This window comes from Lepus europaeus, chromosome X, assembly GCF_033115175.1.
Source record: "Lepus europaeus isolate LE1 chromosome X, mLepTim1.pri, whole genome shotgun sequence".
Lineage (NCBI taxonomy): Eukaryota > Metazoa > Chordata > Mammalia > Lagomorpha > Leporidae > Lepus > Lepus europaeus.
The window spans coordinates 102,172,526-102,187,502 of NC_084850.1; the positions used below are offsets into that span (position 1 = coordinate 102,172,526).

At 45.3% G+C, this 14,977-nt stretch overlaps 1 protein-coding gene across 1 annotated transcript in view; it reads right to left on the minus strand.

Moving 5' to 3' along the window:
• Positions 1-13,537, minus strand: part of ZNF157 (zinc finger protein 157) — a 54,369-nt gene extending 40,832 nt beyond the window's left edge. The window contains 1 exon segment of the mRNA XM_062184277.1: positions 13,466-13,537. Coding sequence (XP_062040261.1) covers positions 13,466-13,537 — 72 coding nt within the window.
• Positions 13,538-14,977: the final 1,440 nt, after the last annotated feature.

Below are 14,977 nucleotides of genomic sequence, written 5' to 3' on the forward strand. Positions count from 1 at the left end.
TCCACAGTGAGGGACAGTCTATGAAGTAACTGCCCCGAAATCCTCACAAGGTTAGGGAAGACAAAGACAGAGAGAGGAGCTCTTCCTGACCTAAGAACACTACAATATTGACAACTAAGTGCCAAATGATTTCCCAAATTGGATACTTTTGTGATGATGAACACTATTGGGACAACAGGTGCAATGTGAATGGGGTAAGGGATTAGATGGTAGTTGTGTGCATTTCTTAATTTTGCTGGTTGTCCTGTGGTTATGCAATAGGTCTTCAAAGTATTCAGGGATGATGTGACATCAAGCCAGCAACTTACTTTAAAATAATTCAGAAAAAAAGGTATTTTTTTACTAACAACTTTTCTCTAAGCGTGAAATAGTTTCCTGTATAAATTATTCAAACAATACAAAATCTATTCATCAAAACACACCACAGAAAGGGAAAAGAAAAGCCACAGGCTGGAAGAAAATACCTTCCACGCATATAATGACAAGGAATTAAAATCCAGAATATAAAATATGATTAAGAAAAAGATGGGCAACTACATTATACCATCGACCACCCTTGCTCTTTGACCACAGAACCCTTATAGCAAAAGAATCATAAAAGTTAAAAGACACATTATTAGAGTCTTGTTAAGTCATTGATAATTATTCTAGTCCGTCATCGTATCATAGGAAAATGTCACCCAGTATGAGGCTACTCCAGTTTACAGGATTCCATTTGATCTTGTCAGGTTCCGAAAGCAAGACACAGCTTTACCTTTTGGGCATGCAGAATAATTGAGCTAAGAGACAGTATCATCTCTTGCACTGGTCTCTTTTGAGGAATTAATTTAATATTGGGTTTTCCTCATTACATAATCCATTTATTCACTCTTTTTTAAAAAGATTTATTTACTTATCTGAAAGGCAGAATTAGAGAGAGAGAGAGAGAGAGAGAGAGAGAAACAATCTTCCATCTGCTGGTTCACTCCCCAAATGGCGGCCAATAGTCAGGATTGGGTAAGGCCAAAGCCTGGGTCTTCCACATGGGTGCAAGGGCCCAAGCACTTGGTCCAGCTTCTGCTGCTTTTCCTGGGCCATTAGCAGGAAGCAGGATTGGAAGTGGAGCAGCTGGGATATGAACTGGCCCCATATGGGATGTTGGCATCGCAGGAGGCAGCTTAACCTGCTGCGACATAATGCCAGCTCCTATTCACTCTTTTACTATCCTTCTCTTACCTAATCTTTTCCACCCTCAGAAAGGACATTGGATTTGGCCACATAGATTGTCTAGATTGCAGGCAGCAATAGTAGTCTAGCCAGTACCTCCCCAAGTCCACTGCCATTAAGACAGGGCAAGAAAAATCACAAGATGCAGAATTAGTGGGTTATCCTCCCGCAACAAAACATGGTTACATTCACTGTGAGCCCCAGCTTTGCCACATGAGGTGAAAGCAGGACCCACCCTAGCAAGCTGCAGGGATTCTGACGAAGTTTTTAAAACATAGTTGCTGGCCGGCGCCGTGGCTTAACAGGCTAATCCTCCACCTTGCGGCGCTGGCACACCGGGTTCTAGTCCCGGTTGGGGCGCCAGATTCTATCCCGGTTGCCCCTCTTCCAGGCCAGCTCTCTGCTGTGGCCCGAGAGTGCAGTGGAGGATGGCCCAAGTCCTTGGGCCCTGCACCCCATGGGAGACCAGGAGGAGCACCTGGCTCCTGGCTTCGGATCAGCGCGGTGCGCCGGCCGCGGCGGCCACTGGGGGGTGAACCAACGGCAAAGGAAGACCTTTCTCTCTGTCTCTCTCTCTCACTATCCACTCTGCCTGTCAAAAAACAAACAAACAAACAAACAAACAAACATGGTTGCTTAGGATTCATCCCTGCTTCAGGCATTTGCAGTTGCAGCCGAGGTCCTGCAACCACCATATCAGGTAGGAAAAAAATAAAGTTGAGGCGATGTGGGGAAGAAAGAAACAAGTGCAGTCATCACATCAGCAACCTCCCACTTGGGAAAGAACTGCACAGTCATACCAGCTTCTTCCTCCACGCCCTCGTCCCCAGAGCCATCAGCAAAACAGAATGTAATTGGTGGGGCTACTTCATCCCCCTCGTGTTGCGTGTGAGCACACACTCATAAAGACGTGTAAGCCAGTCCTTCATGCCTATGTGTCTTCCTGCTGCCCCTTTAAACAATCAGTGTGTCCACTGCCTGTTCCATCTGAGGATGAAGTGTGTTTCTTGGTCTGAAGAAATGGGCCTCCATGGTCCAAACTGGTACCAATATCTCATGTTCAACTTCCTTTATAGCACTCTGAGTATTTGCAGCTATCAGGGGGTAAGCAAAGCCTAGGCTCTACTCAGTCTCTATGCCTGTTCGGACCCATTTGGAGCCCCCAGGGCTATAAGCAACAGCCTCACTTGGCTGCCGTAAAGCCTTCCCCTTGGGAAATCTGCCAACTAGCCATCTGCTGTCGCTGTCTCTTTTGCTGGCAAACACAACAGCTATTATTGGCACTTTGTGCTTCAGGGGGTATAAAACAAGACACTTGTCCCACAGGAGATTGGCTTCAGAACCCTCCACAAATGCTAAAGTCCACAAAACGCTCAAGTTCCTTATATAAAATGACATAGAACTTGCATAGGACCCACATGAATCCTCCCATATGCTTTACATCACCTCCAGCTTACTTATAACTAATACAATGTAAATGCTCTGTAAAGAGCTGTTGTGCTGTATCATTTAGGAAACAATGACAACAAAAAGGCCTGCACATATTTAGTTTACACACAGCCTTTTTGTCAAATACTTTTAAACCACAGTTGGTTGAATATGCAGAGGCAGAGCTTGAAGACACAGCAGGCTGACTTTAGCAGTGCACTTCAGAAAGTGCATGGAAAATGGAATTCAAAGATGAGTTCATTTTGGTCCAAAATATTTTTGAGGGACTGGCGCTGTGGCATAGCAGGTAAAGCTACTGCCTGCAGTGCCGGCATCCCATATGGATGCCAGTTCAAGTTCCGGCTGCTCCTCTTCTGATCCAGTTCCCTGCTGATGGCCTGGGAAAGCAGTAGAAGATGGCCCAAATGCTTGGGTCCCTGCACCCATGTGGGAAACCTGGAAGAAGCTACTGACTCCTGGCTTCGTTCAGATCAGCCCAGCTCTGGCCGTTACAGCCATCTGGGGATAAGCCAGCAGATGGAAGATATCTCTCTGTCTCTGTCTCTCTGTCTCTCTGTCTCTGTCTCTGTCTCTGACTCTCTCTCTCATTCTGCCTTTCTGTAACTCTGCCTTTCAAATAAGTAAATAAATCTTTTAAAAATATTTTTGAAACCTTTGTGCATTTTTTCATAATATACATTTTTCATGAACTTTTTGAAGGCCCCTAATATGCATGGATCTCAAAATTTTTGCACCAAAATAAATTTACCTTTGAAAAATATTTTAAGTGTTTGTTTTTATTTATTTGAAACGCAGAGAGATAGAAACAGACACAGGGAGATCTTCCATCCACAAGTTCACTCCCCTAATGCCCACAAGAGCCAAGACTGGGCCAGGCCAAAGCCAAGAGCCCAGAAATCAATACCATAGAAATAGCAGGGACTCGACACTCAATCCATCACCTGGTGCCTCCCAGGGTATGCATTAACAAGAACCTGGAGCCAGTACTTGAATCCCTGCAGTGCAATATGGGATGTAGGTATCTGAGCCATTGCACCAAACACCTTCCCCTAAACTTATCTTTTCATTCTATTTTCCACCAATTTTTTAAAGTCCCCTCATAGTCCAGATTTGTATCCCTCTCTTCATTGCTGCAGTTATCCCATATCCATTCATTTCATAGACATGTGTGGCCACCATAAGCAAGAACTATCTTGTGCTATCTGCTTGCTGGTTCCAATAGCCTTCTGATGCTGAAAGAAGTTCTTCTGATGAGCAGTGACATTTCCTACACTAATACACCCCTCAGATTCCCATACTGCTTTCCATAGGAGCAAACCTTTTGTAGGCCAGTTCTCCATTGCCCTTCCAGGCCATTAGCAACTGTCCATCCATGCATCATTAAAAAGCCAAACACAAGGGCTTATAATGTTGGTCAACTCCTTCACTGCTAGGAACAGACAGCAAGCAATTCAGCCGACTCAACTGATTTGTTTTTACCTTCTTTAATAATAGTGGTCGCTTTCCAAACAGGATGTTGTCTGCTCACCTTGGAACTGACATCCGCAATCCATGCAGCTTTGTCGGTCAGAAAGCTAGGGCGCTATCCAAGTGATGTTTTATGTGGATAAGCTAAGTCTCTGCCTTACACTGGTGGCATATTGTTGTGCAAATCACTTCCATTTTATTAGAGAACTCTTCTGAGTGCTGCCCTCCTCATTAGAACATTTCTCCATCACCCAAGACATGATAGATATTTTAGGTTCCAAAATTATTTTATGTCCTTCAATGATAGGGATTTTCAATTAATTTCCAATAGCTGTAATTGCCCCTCAAATAGAAATTCGTTAGTCCAAAGTCCCAATAGTTACCACTGGGAGGCGCTCACAGGCTTTTGCCATAAGCCCCTGTTCTGTGCTCCACATAGGGTTACATAGCACAGAGAATTAGTCTAAAGCAGCACTCCTCTTCTGTACTACATGGCCTTATCATTGGTTTCCATCTAGCATGTCCAAGTAATATTGCCTTAAGGGTAATGTTACAATACTAGGGAGAGAAACATTCCATAGTTAGATACAGTGGTCATCTCTAATATATTCAGGTAAAAGATATACAACCACTTCACGTAAGTCTTATTCATACAAATTCCCTAAACTTTCACTTTAATCCAATCAACTCTTATATTCCTATGCAAAAGCTCCATTAAAATTTCATCACAGGATCTGGTTTTACAATAGTGGTCAGGGGAAGTGTTCCCCAATCAGCCACAATATTCATCACTATAAAACATTCAGCTAGGGCCGGCACCGTGGCTCAACAGGCTAATCCTCCGCCTTGCGGCGCCGGCACACCGGGTTCTAGTCCCGGTTGGGGTGCCGGATTCTATCCCGGTTGCTCCTCTTCCAGGCCAGCTCTCTGCTATGGCCCGGGAAGGCAGTGGAGGATGGCCCAAGTCCTTGGGCCCTGCACCCACATGGGAGACCAGGAGAAGCACCTGGCTCCTGGCTTCGGATCAGCGCGATGTGCCGGCCGCAGCGGCCATTGGAGGGTGAACCAACGGCAAAAAGGAAGACCTTTCTCTCTGTCTCTCTCTCTCTCTCTCACTATCCACTCTGCCTGTCCAAAAAAAAAAAAAAAATTCAGCTAGGCCGGCGCCGCAGCTCACTTGGCTAATCCTCTGCCTGCGGCACCGGCACCCCAGGTTCTAGTCCCAGTTGGGGCACCAGATTCTGTCCCAGTTGCTCCTCTTCCAGTCCAGCTCTCTGCTGTGACCCGGGAAGGCAGTGGAGGATGGCCCAAGTGCTTGAGCCCTGCACTCTTGTGGGAGACCAGGAGAAGCATCTGGCTCCTGGCTTCGGATCGGCGCAGTGCGCCAACCATAGCAGCCATTTGGGGGGTGAACCAACGGAAAAGGAAGACATCTCTCTCTCTCTCTCTCTCTAACTCTGCCTGTCCAAAAAAAAAAAAAAAAACATTCAGGTAGGGGCCGGCACCGTGGCTCACTTGGTTAGTCCTCCGCCTGCGGCACCGGCATCCCATATGGGCTCCGGGTTCTAGTCCCGGTTGCTCCTCTTCCAGTCCAGCTCTCTGCTGTGACCCGGAAAGGCAGTGGAGGATGGCCCAGGTGCTTGGGCCCCTGCACCCGCATGGGAGACCCGGAGGAAGCTCCTGACTCCTGGCTTCGGATCAGCGTAGCTCCCGCCGTGGCGGCCATTTGGGGGGTGAACCAACAGAAGGAAGACTTCTCTCTCTGTCTCTTGCTCTCACTGTCTAACTCTATCTGTCAAATAAAAAAAAAACATTCAGGGAGGGGTGGGCATTTGGTACAGAGATTAAGTCACTACTTGGGAAACTCACATCCCATATCAGCATGTCTGGTTCGAGTCCTGGCTACTCCACTTCCAATCCAACTTCCTGCTAATGTGCCTGCAACAAACCTGATAATAGGTCAAGTACTTGGGTCTCCGACACCCACATGGGAAAACCAGTTTGAGTACCAGACTCTTGGCTTCAGCCTGACCCAGCCCTGGCTGCTGAGGGCATTTGGAGAATAAACCCACAAATGGAAAGACTCTCTCTCCCTTTCAAATAAAATGAAAGCAAATATTTACAACACATTCAGGTAAAGTCTAAACATTGCAATTTTTATCAAAATGTACACTTTAATTTTAACAACCTTTATATTCCTACAATCTTCCAATCTAATTGTAGCCCATGTTAGGACTTCCCCAGCAGATTTTGCTACCTCAGTACAAGAGGCCCACAGTCAAGAAGTATAAGATACTTCCTTCTCCACTCATTTCACCCACTTAAGTATATAGGATTTGAGTCCCCATTGAGGAGTAGGTAAGGAAGCCTTACCCTCGGGTTGGTTTTTAATCTTGATCAATCTGCCTAATACCCCAGGTAGTTGATGGTGAGGTTCTCATTACAATATTTTCCTTCCACCTTTTATTAATTTCAGAGAGAGAGAAACACAGAGTTCCATCCCAAATTTCCACAATAGCAGAGGTTGGACCAGGGCTGAAGCTGGGAGCCAGGAACCCGGTCCAGGTCTCCCACATGATTGACAGGAAAGAGTCTGCATTAGAAGGAAGCTGGAATCGGATCCAGGGCTGGGAATTGTACCCAGGCCCTTTGATATGGGATGCAGGCACCTTAACCACTAGGCCAAATGCCTGCCCCTCTTCCAGCTTTTTAATTTTCTCCAGACTGTGGTAAATAGAGCAGAGTTGTTTGGGGGTACTTAGCATCTAGGGACCAGCAGGGAGTCCCTTTGGACTCCCTTCCATAGTGCTGTTTACCCCACCAACCTCCATTTTATTCATCCCTTTTCTTTTTTTTTCTTTTTATTTGAGAAAGAAGAGAGAATGTTCTCATCTGCTGGTTCACTTCCCAACTGCCCGCAGTGGCAGAGTTGGGAAAGACCAGGTTGAAGTCAGAAGCTGGGAACTCAGTCCAGGTCTCCCATTGAGTGGCAGGAACCTAATTACTTGAGCCATCACCACTGCCCCCCAGGGTCTGCAGTGGCAGGAAGCTGGCATCAGGAGGTACTCTGACATGGAACAAGGGATCTTAACCAACATCCTAACCACTAGGCTAAATGCCTTCCCTCGCTGTATTTATTCATTTATTTATTAAGGATTTATTTAGGTATTTGAAAGACAGAGTAACAGAGAAAGGGAGAGACACAGAGTGATAGGCATCTTCCATCAGCTGGTTCACTCTTCAAATGGCCGCAATGGCCACAGCTGGGCCAGGCCAAAGCCAAGAGATTAGAACTCCATCCAGGTCTCCCACATTGGTGGCAGAGGTCAAAGCACATTGGCTATATTCCACTTCCACTAGCAAAGATGCTAGCATTGCAGGCAGCAGCTTAACCTGCTGCACCACAACACTCACCCCCATCTCATTTATTCATAACCAATTAAAGATTTCTGTTTTGCTGATAGACTTGACTCTCCTCTCTGCTTTTTCTCATTTTCTTGTTAATTAACTTAATGTTTTTATTGGCATATTAGGACCAATGAGGGGAAGCTGATACAGCAAATTCAAAAAGGACAGTTGCTATATTTTATAGCCATAAGGTTACATGGGGTAGCCACGCAAAAGGGCCCATCTTAACCATAGCATTTACCATGAGCCGGGTAATGGGTACATTTAGAAAATAACACAATTATCATAAAACCAATTCTAAAGGGCTTGCAAGCAAAGAATATCAGCTGTTTCATGTTGTGTGCTCCACTTGGGCATTTTTTTTAAAAAAAGATCCATTCATTTATTTGAGAGGCAGAGCTACAGACAGAAAGAGGGAGAGACAGAGAGAAAAGTCTTCCATCTGCTGGTTCACTCCCCAAATGGCCACAGCAGCAGGAGCTGGCAGGATCAAAAGTCAGGAGCCAGGAGCTTCTCCTAGGTCTCCCACGTGAGTGCAGTGGCCCAAGCACTTGGGCCATCTTCCACTGCCTTCCCAGGCCATAGCAGAGAGCTGGATTGGAAGAAGAGCAACCAGGACTCAAACGGGTGCCCATATGGGATGCTGGCACTGCAGGCAAAGGCTTAACCTACTGTGCCACAGCACCAGCGCCTCCATTTGGCATTTGTAGGGAGAGTTGGACAGTCCCCCTACTCATGATAAACAGACCTTACAAAGTGGCTATAATTGAATCCACGAGGCTGGCTTCTCCCTCATGAATAACTTCTTGCATGCCTGGATCACATATAGCCATCTGTGATTGTTCAGTAGTGAGCTGTGGGTCCTGTTGCAACCTAAACATGGTCTTGCACTCTGTAGCATTCCAAACCAAAGGTACTGCCCCTAAAGTAGTTACTCTCACAATCTGCTTTAGTAAAACTTCTTCAGAAAGCTGGCCATACCAAGCTACAAAGTGAGACAGCTCCTTCACACTTCATGGCCCGTCTTCCGTGAAGTCTCCGTTTTGCCCTCCCCACAGGTGAGCTACTTTCTTGGTGGCCAGAGTTATTAGAGATACTGTCTGTTGTCCCAGCATGATCTTTCCCTTTAGAAGTGACTATGAGGGGCCAGTGATGTGGTATAGCAGGTAAAGCCACCACCTGCAGTACCAGCATCCCATATGGGCACTGGTTCTAATCCCAGGTGCTCCATTTCCAATCCAGCTCTCTGCTATGGCGTGGGAAAGCAGTGGAAGATGGACCAAGTCCTTGGGCCCCCTGCACCTGCCTGGGAGACCCGGAAGAGGCTCCTGGCTCCTGGCTTCGGATCAGTGCAGCTGTGGCCATTGTGGCCATTTGGGGAATGAACCAGCGGATGGAAAACTCTCTCTCTCTCTCTCTCTCTCTCTCTCTCTCTCTCTCTCTCTCTCTGCCTCTCCTTCTCTCTCTGTGTAACTCTGACTTTCAAATAAACAAATGAATCAAAAAAAAAGAAAGAAAGAAAGAAAAAGAGATTACTTTGGGGAAAAAAAGAAAGTGAGGCTGGTAGTTAAAGCTTCAGCTCACCAAAATCTAAGCTTGGTCCAGCAATAAGATCCAACCCAGAGCCCTCTTTCACTTTTTTATTTTAGCTATTACAGATAGCAATAACCAAGCGATTGTGTCTCTTGCATTTTTTTTACTAGTTTGCATTTCCTTATGCATCCAGCAAACCAACTCCCCAGAGGGTGGATCCACCTCCGAATTCCACAGGTAACTTTTACCTTTAGTAACAGATTCCAGCACAGCCGCCATACCATAAACGAACACATGGCCTCTTTTACCAAATTCTGCAGTAGGCCTCATCTTTGGCCTGACAAATCCAGTTTTAGCAAAAATCCCACTAAACCAGTTTAGAGAGAATTTCCCACCCAATGAAGTTTCTCTTCTCCTACCCTTGATAATTTAACCAAATTCCTTTTCCCCCTTCCTTGACAATCAACCAAGTTCCTCTTAGGATTTCTCCATCCACCCATTCACCCTGCCCCTTGTCCTTGTTGTGCATGGAGTGGAGTTCAACATCTCTTCCCTACTCCAAAAGTCTTGAATAAAGTCTTCCTGGCTGTTTTTAACAAGGACTTGCTCAATTCCTCTTTGACATAATTCCTACGTTTTCATTTCTTTTCTTCCCAAACCACGTTTCCATGGTTCAGAGTGCTGACAATACCCAACCTTAAGACAGCATGGTGTGTTAAAGGAATAGAAAAATAGACCAGTGCAACAGAGAAGAGAGCCTAAGGAATAGGTCCACACAAACATAGTCAACTGAATCAATTCAGCAAAGAAACAAGAGCCCTCGCAATAAATGGTGCTCGGAAAACTGGGCATCCATATGCAAAAAAAAAAAAAAAAAAGAATCTACTAGTCAGTATATGTTTCACAGAAAGTAACTCAAATGGATTGTAGAACCACATACATAGTAAAAAACTATAAGGGGCTGGCACGGTGGCATAGCTGGTAAAGGCACCTCCTGCAGTGCTAGCATCCCATATGGGCACCAGTTCAAGTCCCAGCTGTTCCACTTCCGTTGCAGCTCTCTGCTATGGCCTGGGAAAGCAGTAGAAGATCGCCCAAGTTCTTGGGCCCCTGCACCCATGTGGGATGACCTGGAAGAAGCTCCTGGCTCCTGCTTTTGGATTAGCACAGTTCCTACTGTTGTGGCCAATTGGGGAATGAACCAGCACATGGAAGATCTCTCTCTCTCTCTCTCTCTCTCTCTCTCTCTCTCTCTGCCTCTGCTTCTGTGTAACTCTATCTTTCAAATAAATAAGTAAATCTTTAAATATATACATTTATATATAACTATAAAACATCTAGAAGATATCAAAGAAGAAAATCTAAGTTTGGCACTGAGTTTTAAAATATAGTACCAAAAGTATTATCCATGAGAGAAAAAATTGATGTTAGACTTAACTAAAATTAAAAATTTGTGTTCTATGACAGATACTGTTAAGAGAATGAAGAGATAAGGCATATATTGAAAGAAAATAGTTGCATAACGCTTATCTGATAAAGGACTTGAACCAAAAATATACAAAGAACTTTTTAAAATTTATTTGACAGGTAGAGTTATAGATAGTGAGAGAGAGAGAGACAGAGACAGAGACAGAGAGAAAGGTCTTCCTTCCGTTGGTTCACTCCCCAAATGACCGCTATAGCCGGCACTGCACAGATCTGAAGCCAGGAGCCAGGTGTTTCCTCCTGGTCTCCCATGCGGGTGCAGGGGCCCAAGCATTTGGGCCATCCTCCACTGCACTCCCGGCCCACAGCAGAGAGCTGGACTGGAAGAGGGGCAACCAGGACTAGAACCCGGAACCCATATGGGATGCCGGTGCCGCAGGCGGAGGATTAACCAAGTGAGCCACGGCGCCGGCCCCACAAAGAACTCTTAAAACTCAACAGTGGGGCCAACATCATGGCATAGCAGGTTAGGCAGCCGCCTGAGACACCAGCATCCCATATGGGCATCAGTTTGAGACCCAGTTGCTCCACTTCCAATCCAGCTCCCTGCAACTGCATCTGGCAAAGCAGTGGAAGATGACCCAAATCCTTGGGCCCCTGCACCCACGTGGGAGACCTGGAGGAAGCTCCTGGCTCCTGGCTTCGGATCAGTGCAGCTCCAGCCATTGCAGCCAATTGGGGAGTGAACCATCAGATGAAAAACCTCTTTCTCTCTCTGCCTCTCCTCTCTCTGTGTAACTCTGACTTTCAAATAAAATAAATAAATCTTAAAAAAAAAAGAATGGTAAAAATCCAAGACACTGACAATACTGGATGCTGGTGAGGATGTGGAGCAAAAGGAGTTCTCATTCATTGCCCATGGGAATTCAAAATGGTAAAAAAAAAATGGAAGACAGTTTTTGGCAGTTGCTTACAAAGCTAAAATAGTCCTCATATGACTTAGCAATTGCATTCGTAGTTATTTGCCAAATTGAGTTGGAAATTTATGTCCACACAAAAACGTGCATGGGAATGTTCACAGCAACTTTATTCATAATCATCAAAGCCCAGAAACAATCAAGATGGCCTTCTGTAGGCGAATGGAGAAGCACACCAGTACATGCATACCAAGGAGTATTATTCAGTGATGAAAGAAAGGAACTATCAAACCACAAAGAGATCTGGAGGGATCTTCAATGCAAATTGATAAGCAAAAAACAGCCAGCCTGAAAAGGTTACATGCTGTATTATTCCAAGTATACTACATTTTAGAAAAGGCAAAACAATAAAAACAGTTAAAAAGGGGCTGGCTCTGTGGCATAGCAGGTAAAGCCACTGCCTGCAGTGCCGGCATCCCATATGGGCGTCGGTTCAAGACCCAGCTGCTCCACTTCCAATCCAGCTCTCTGCTATGGCCTGGGAAAGCAGTAGAAGATGGCCCAGGTCCTTGGGCCCCTGCACCTGCATGGGAGACTTGGAAGAAGCTCCTGGCTCCTGGCTTCAGATCGGCACAGCTCCAGCCGTTGTGGCCAATTGGGGAGTAAACCAATGGATGGAAGACCTCTCTCTCTGCCTCTCCTCTCTCTGTGTGTAACTCTGACTTTCAAGTAAATAAATAAAAAATTCTTTATAAAAACAGTTTAAAAACGTGGTTACAAGAGGTTCCGGTGGAGAGCAGGGAAAAGTGAATGGCTGGAGCACAGGCAAAACTGTTCTTTATGGAACTGTAATCGTGGACACAAGGCATTATGCACTTGTCAAAACCCAGAGAATGAACAACAGGAAAGAGTGAACTTACTGTAAACTGTAGGCTGTCATTGGTAAGGACCTATCACGATGGGTTCACTTAACTGTAATGTACACATTAGGGCAACTTGTGAACAACAGGGGAAACTGCCAGAGGTGGAAGGGGAGAAGGGTACATGGAACTATGTGTACCACCTTCTCAATTCTTCTGTAAATCTACAACCGTAGTAAAGAGAACTAAATCTACTGAGTATATTCTAAATGCACCTTAGCATACAATCCAGCACCTGCACTCATGAGCATTGATTCCGTGTAAAAACCTGACACAAGAATGGGCATCTGACTTAGCAGTTAAGATGCGTGCATCCTACATTGGAGGATCTGGGTTCAATTCCCAGCTCTAGTCCTGAGTCCAACTTCTTGTCAGTGAAGACCCCGGGAGGCAGCAGTAATGGCTCAAAGAACTGGGTTCCTGCCGCCCGTGTGGGAGAACTGGATTGCGTTCCCATTTCCTAGCTCAAGCCCTGGCCCAGCCCCAGCTGTTGCAGGTGTTTAGAGAGCGAACAAGCAGATAGGAGCATGCGCACGCTCTCTCTCTCTCTCGCTCTCGCTTGCTCTCTCTGTTTTCTCTCTGCCTCTAGAATTAAAAACAAACAACAACAACAATTACAAACTTCACACAATCATAGGTTCATAATAGCCAAAAACTAGAAACAAAGGAGATTTTTTTTCAAGCAGTGCATGTTTAAATATATTGTGGCATATCCATACCATGGAATACGACTGAGTAACAAGAAGGAAGGATTTACTGATAAACGTAACAAACTGGATGGATCCAGAGAATTATGTTGAATGAAAAAAGCCACCCCCAAAGGGTTACATTTACTATATAATTCCATTTATCTAACATTCTTGAAATGACAAAAAATTATAGAATAAGGAAACAGATTAATGCTTGGAGTGGGGATGGAGCGAAGTGGTTTTGATTATTAAATGGCAACTCGTAGTGAGGAAAATATTCTTTAGGCCAATATCTTGGTGATGATCTGGTACCCATGTTTTACAAGATGTGCCATTGCGGGGAAACTGGGCAAATGGTCCATTGCCTTTGGATCTACAAGTATCTCAAAATGAAAGCTAAAAAAAGGAAAAAGAGAAAACAAATAGAAACAAGTAGTCGCCTCTTCCTTACCTCAGTTGATCTGCCAGGTTCTCCTGGAATCACAGCTGGGAACCTCTGGGGTGATTTCCCATTAGCTGGCATGTTCACCCTAGGCCTCAGCCTACCCTCCAAAGCTAGAAGGGTGACTATATGCAGAAGATCCTGCAGCCTCCAGTACAGGGAAAGACTCAATGGCTCCACAGAGAGACCGAGAAATCCTAAAAGGACAGTATCCATGTCATCATTGTCATTGCACATTCACCCCACAAAGTGCCATGCCCCCACTCTGAGTATCAGTCAGGGTGGGTTATGGAAATGATCATAATATTTGGAGTCAAATTAATGAACTTGAGGTCCCTTATTCCTGGGTGGCTCCACAGTGAATCACCCTACCAAGGCAAGCAAGCCATCAATTCCAGATTCAAGGCAGATGAGTCCCAGGGGAGGGTGGAACTGGGGCAGCGAATGGTGCTGAAAAGCCCCTGGGGACAGGCAGGGGTGGCACTGTCCCTGAAGGTCTGCTGGGTGACTGAGCAGGCAGGAAACCTGGTAAATCTGAATGAAAAGAAATGGATTGTCTCTTTTGCCATCATCTGTTACTGTTCCATTTTAAAGTGAAAAATCCCACTTAAATTCTTCTTACAGGGAAGCTTTTTGCTTCTTTCCGAAGATGGTTCAACATTAATAATATTATTTATTATATCAATAAATGGGGGGACATGCTGTCATTACACCCAAAAAAAGCATCTAACATAGTTCAGCAGCCATTAGATTAGGGAAGAAGTAGATAAATATCACAAAAATATTTATGAAACATAGCCATGAAATACTATGCTAAAAAAGTAAAATGATGAAGCTGTTGACATTAAAATTAGTAAAAAGATGAGGAAGTCCACTAGAACTCGAAACTGTGGGCTGTGGCTCACCCAACAGGAGATGAAATAATCACTGTAACTATTGGAAAGAAATGAAAATGCAACTTTAATTGCCAAGATATGAATTTGTATCTAGAAAATCTACCAGATTCTGGTTAAAAACTACTAGCATTCATAGAGTAATCTTAAAAATTTATTTATTTGAGAGGCAGACAGAAAGGAAGATAAACAGAGATAAAGGGTTCTCATCGGCCAGTTTACTCTCCAAATGCCCACAACCGCAGGGCTGGGAGTAGCCAAAGCCAGGATCTGGGCATTCAGTCCAGGTCTCCCACATGGGTGGCCGGAATCCAATTCCTTGAGCCAGGAGCTGCATGAGCAGGAAGCTGGAGTTGGTAGCCAGAGCTGGGGATCAAACCCACGCACTCAGAAAGGGGATGTGGTCATCTCTCAACAAGTTGGCTAAACGCCCACCCTCACAGGTTAATTTGATAAGGAGCTGGATACAAGGTAAAATGATAAGAGTAGAGGGCCAGCCTGTGGCGTAGCGGGTAAAGCTGTCACCTGCAGTGCCGGTATCCCATATAGGCGCTCCACTTCCGATCAGGCTCTCTGCTGCGGCCTGGGAAAGCAGTAGAAGATGGCCCAAGTCATTGGGCCCCTGCAC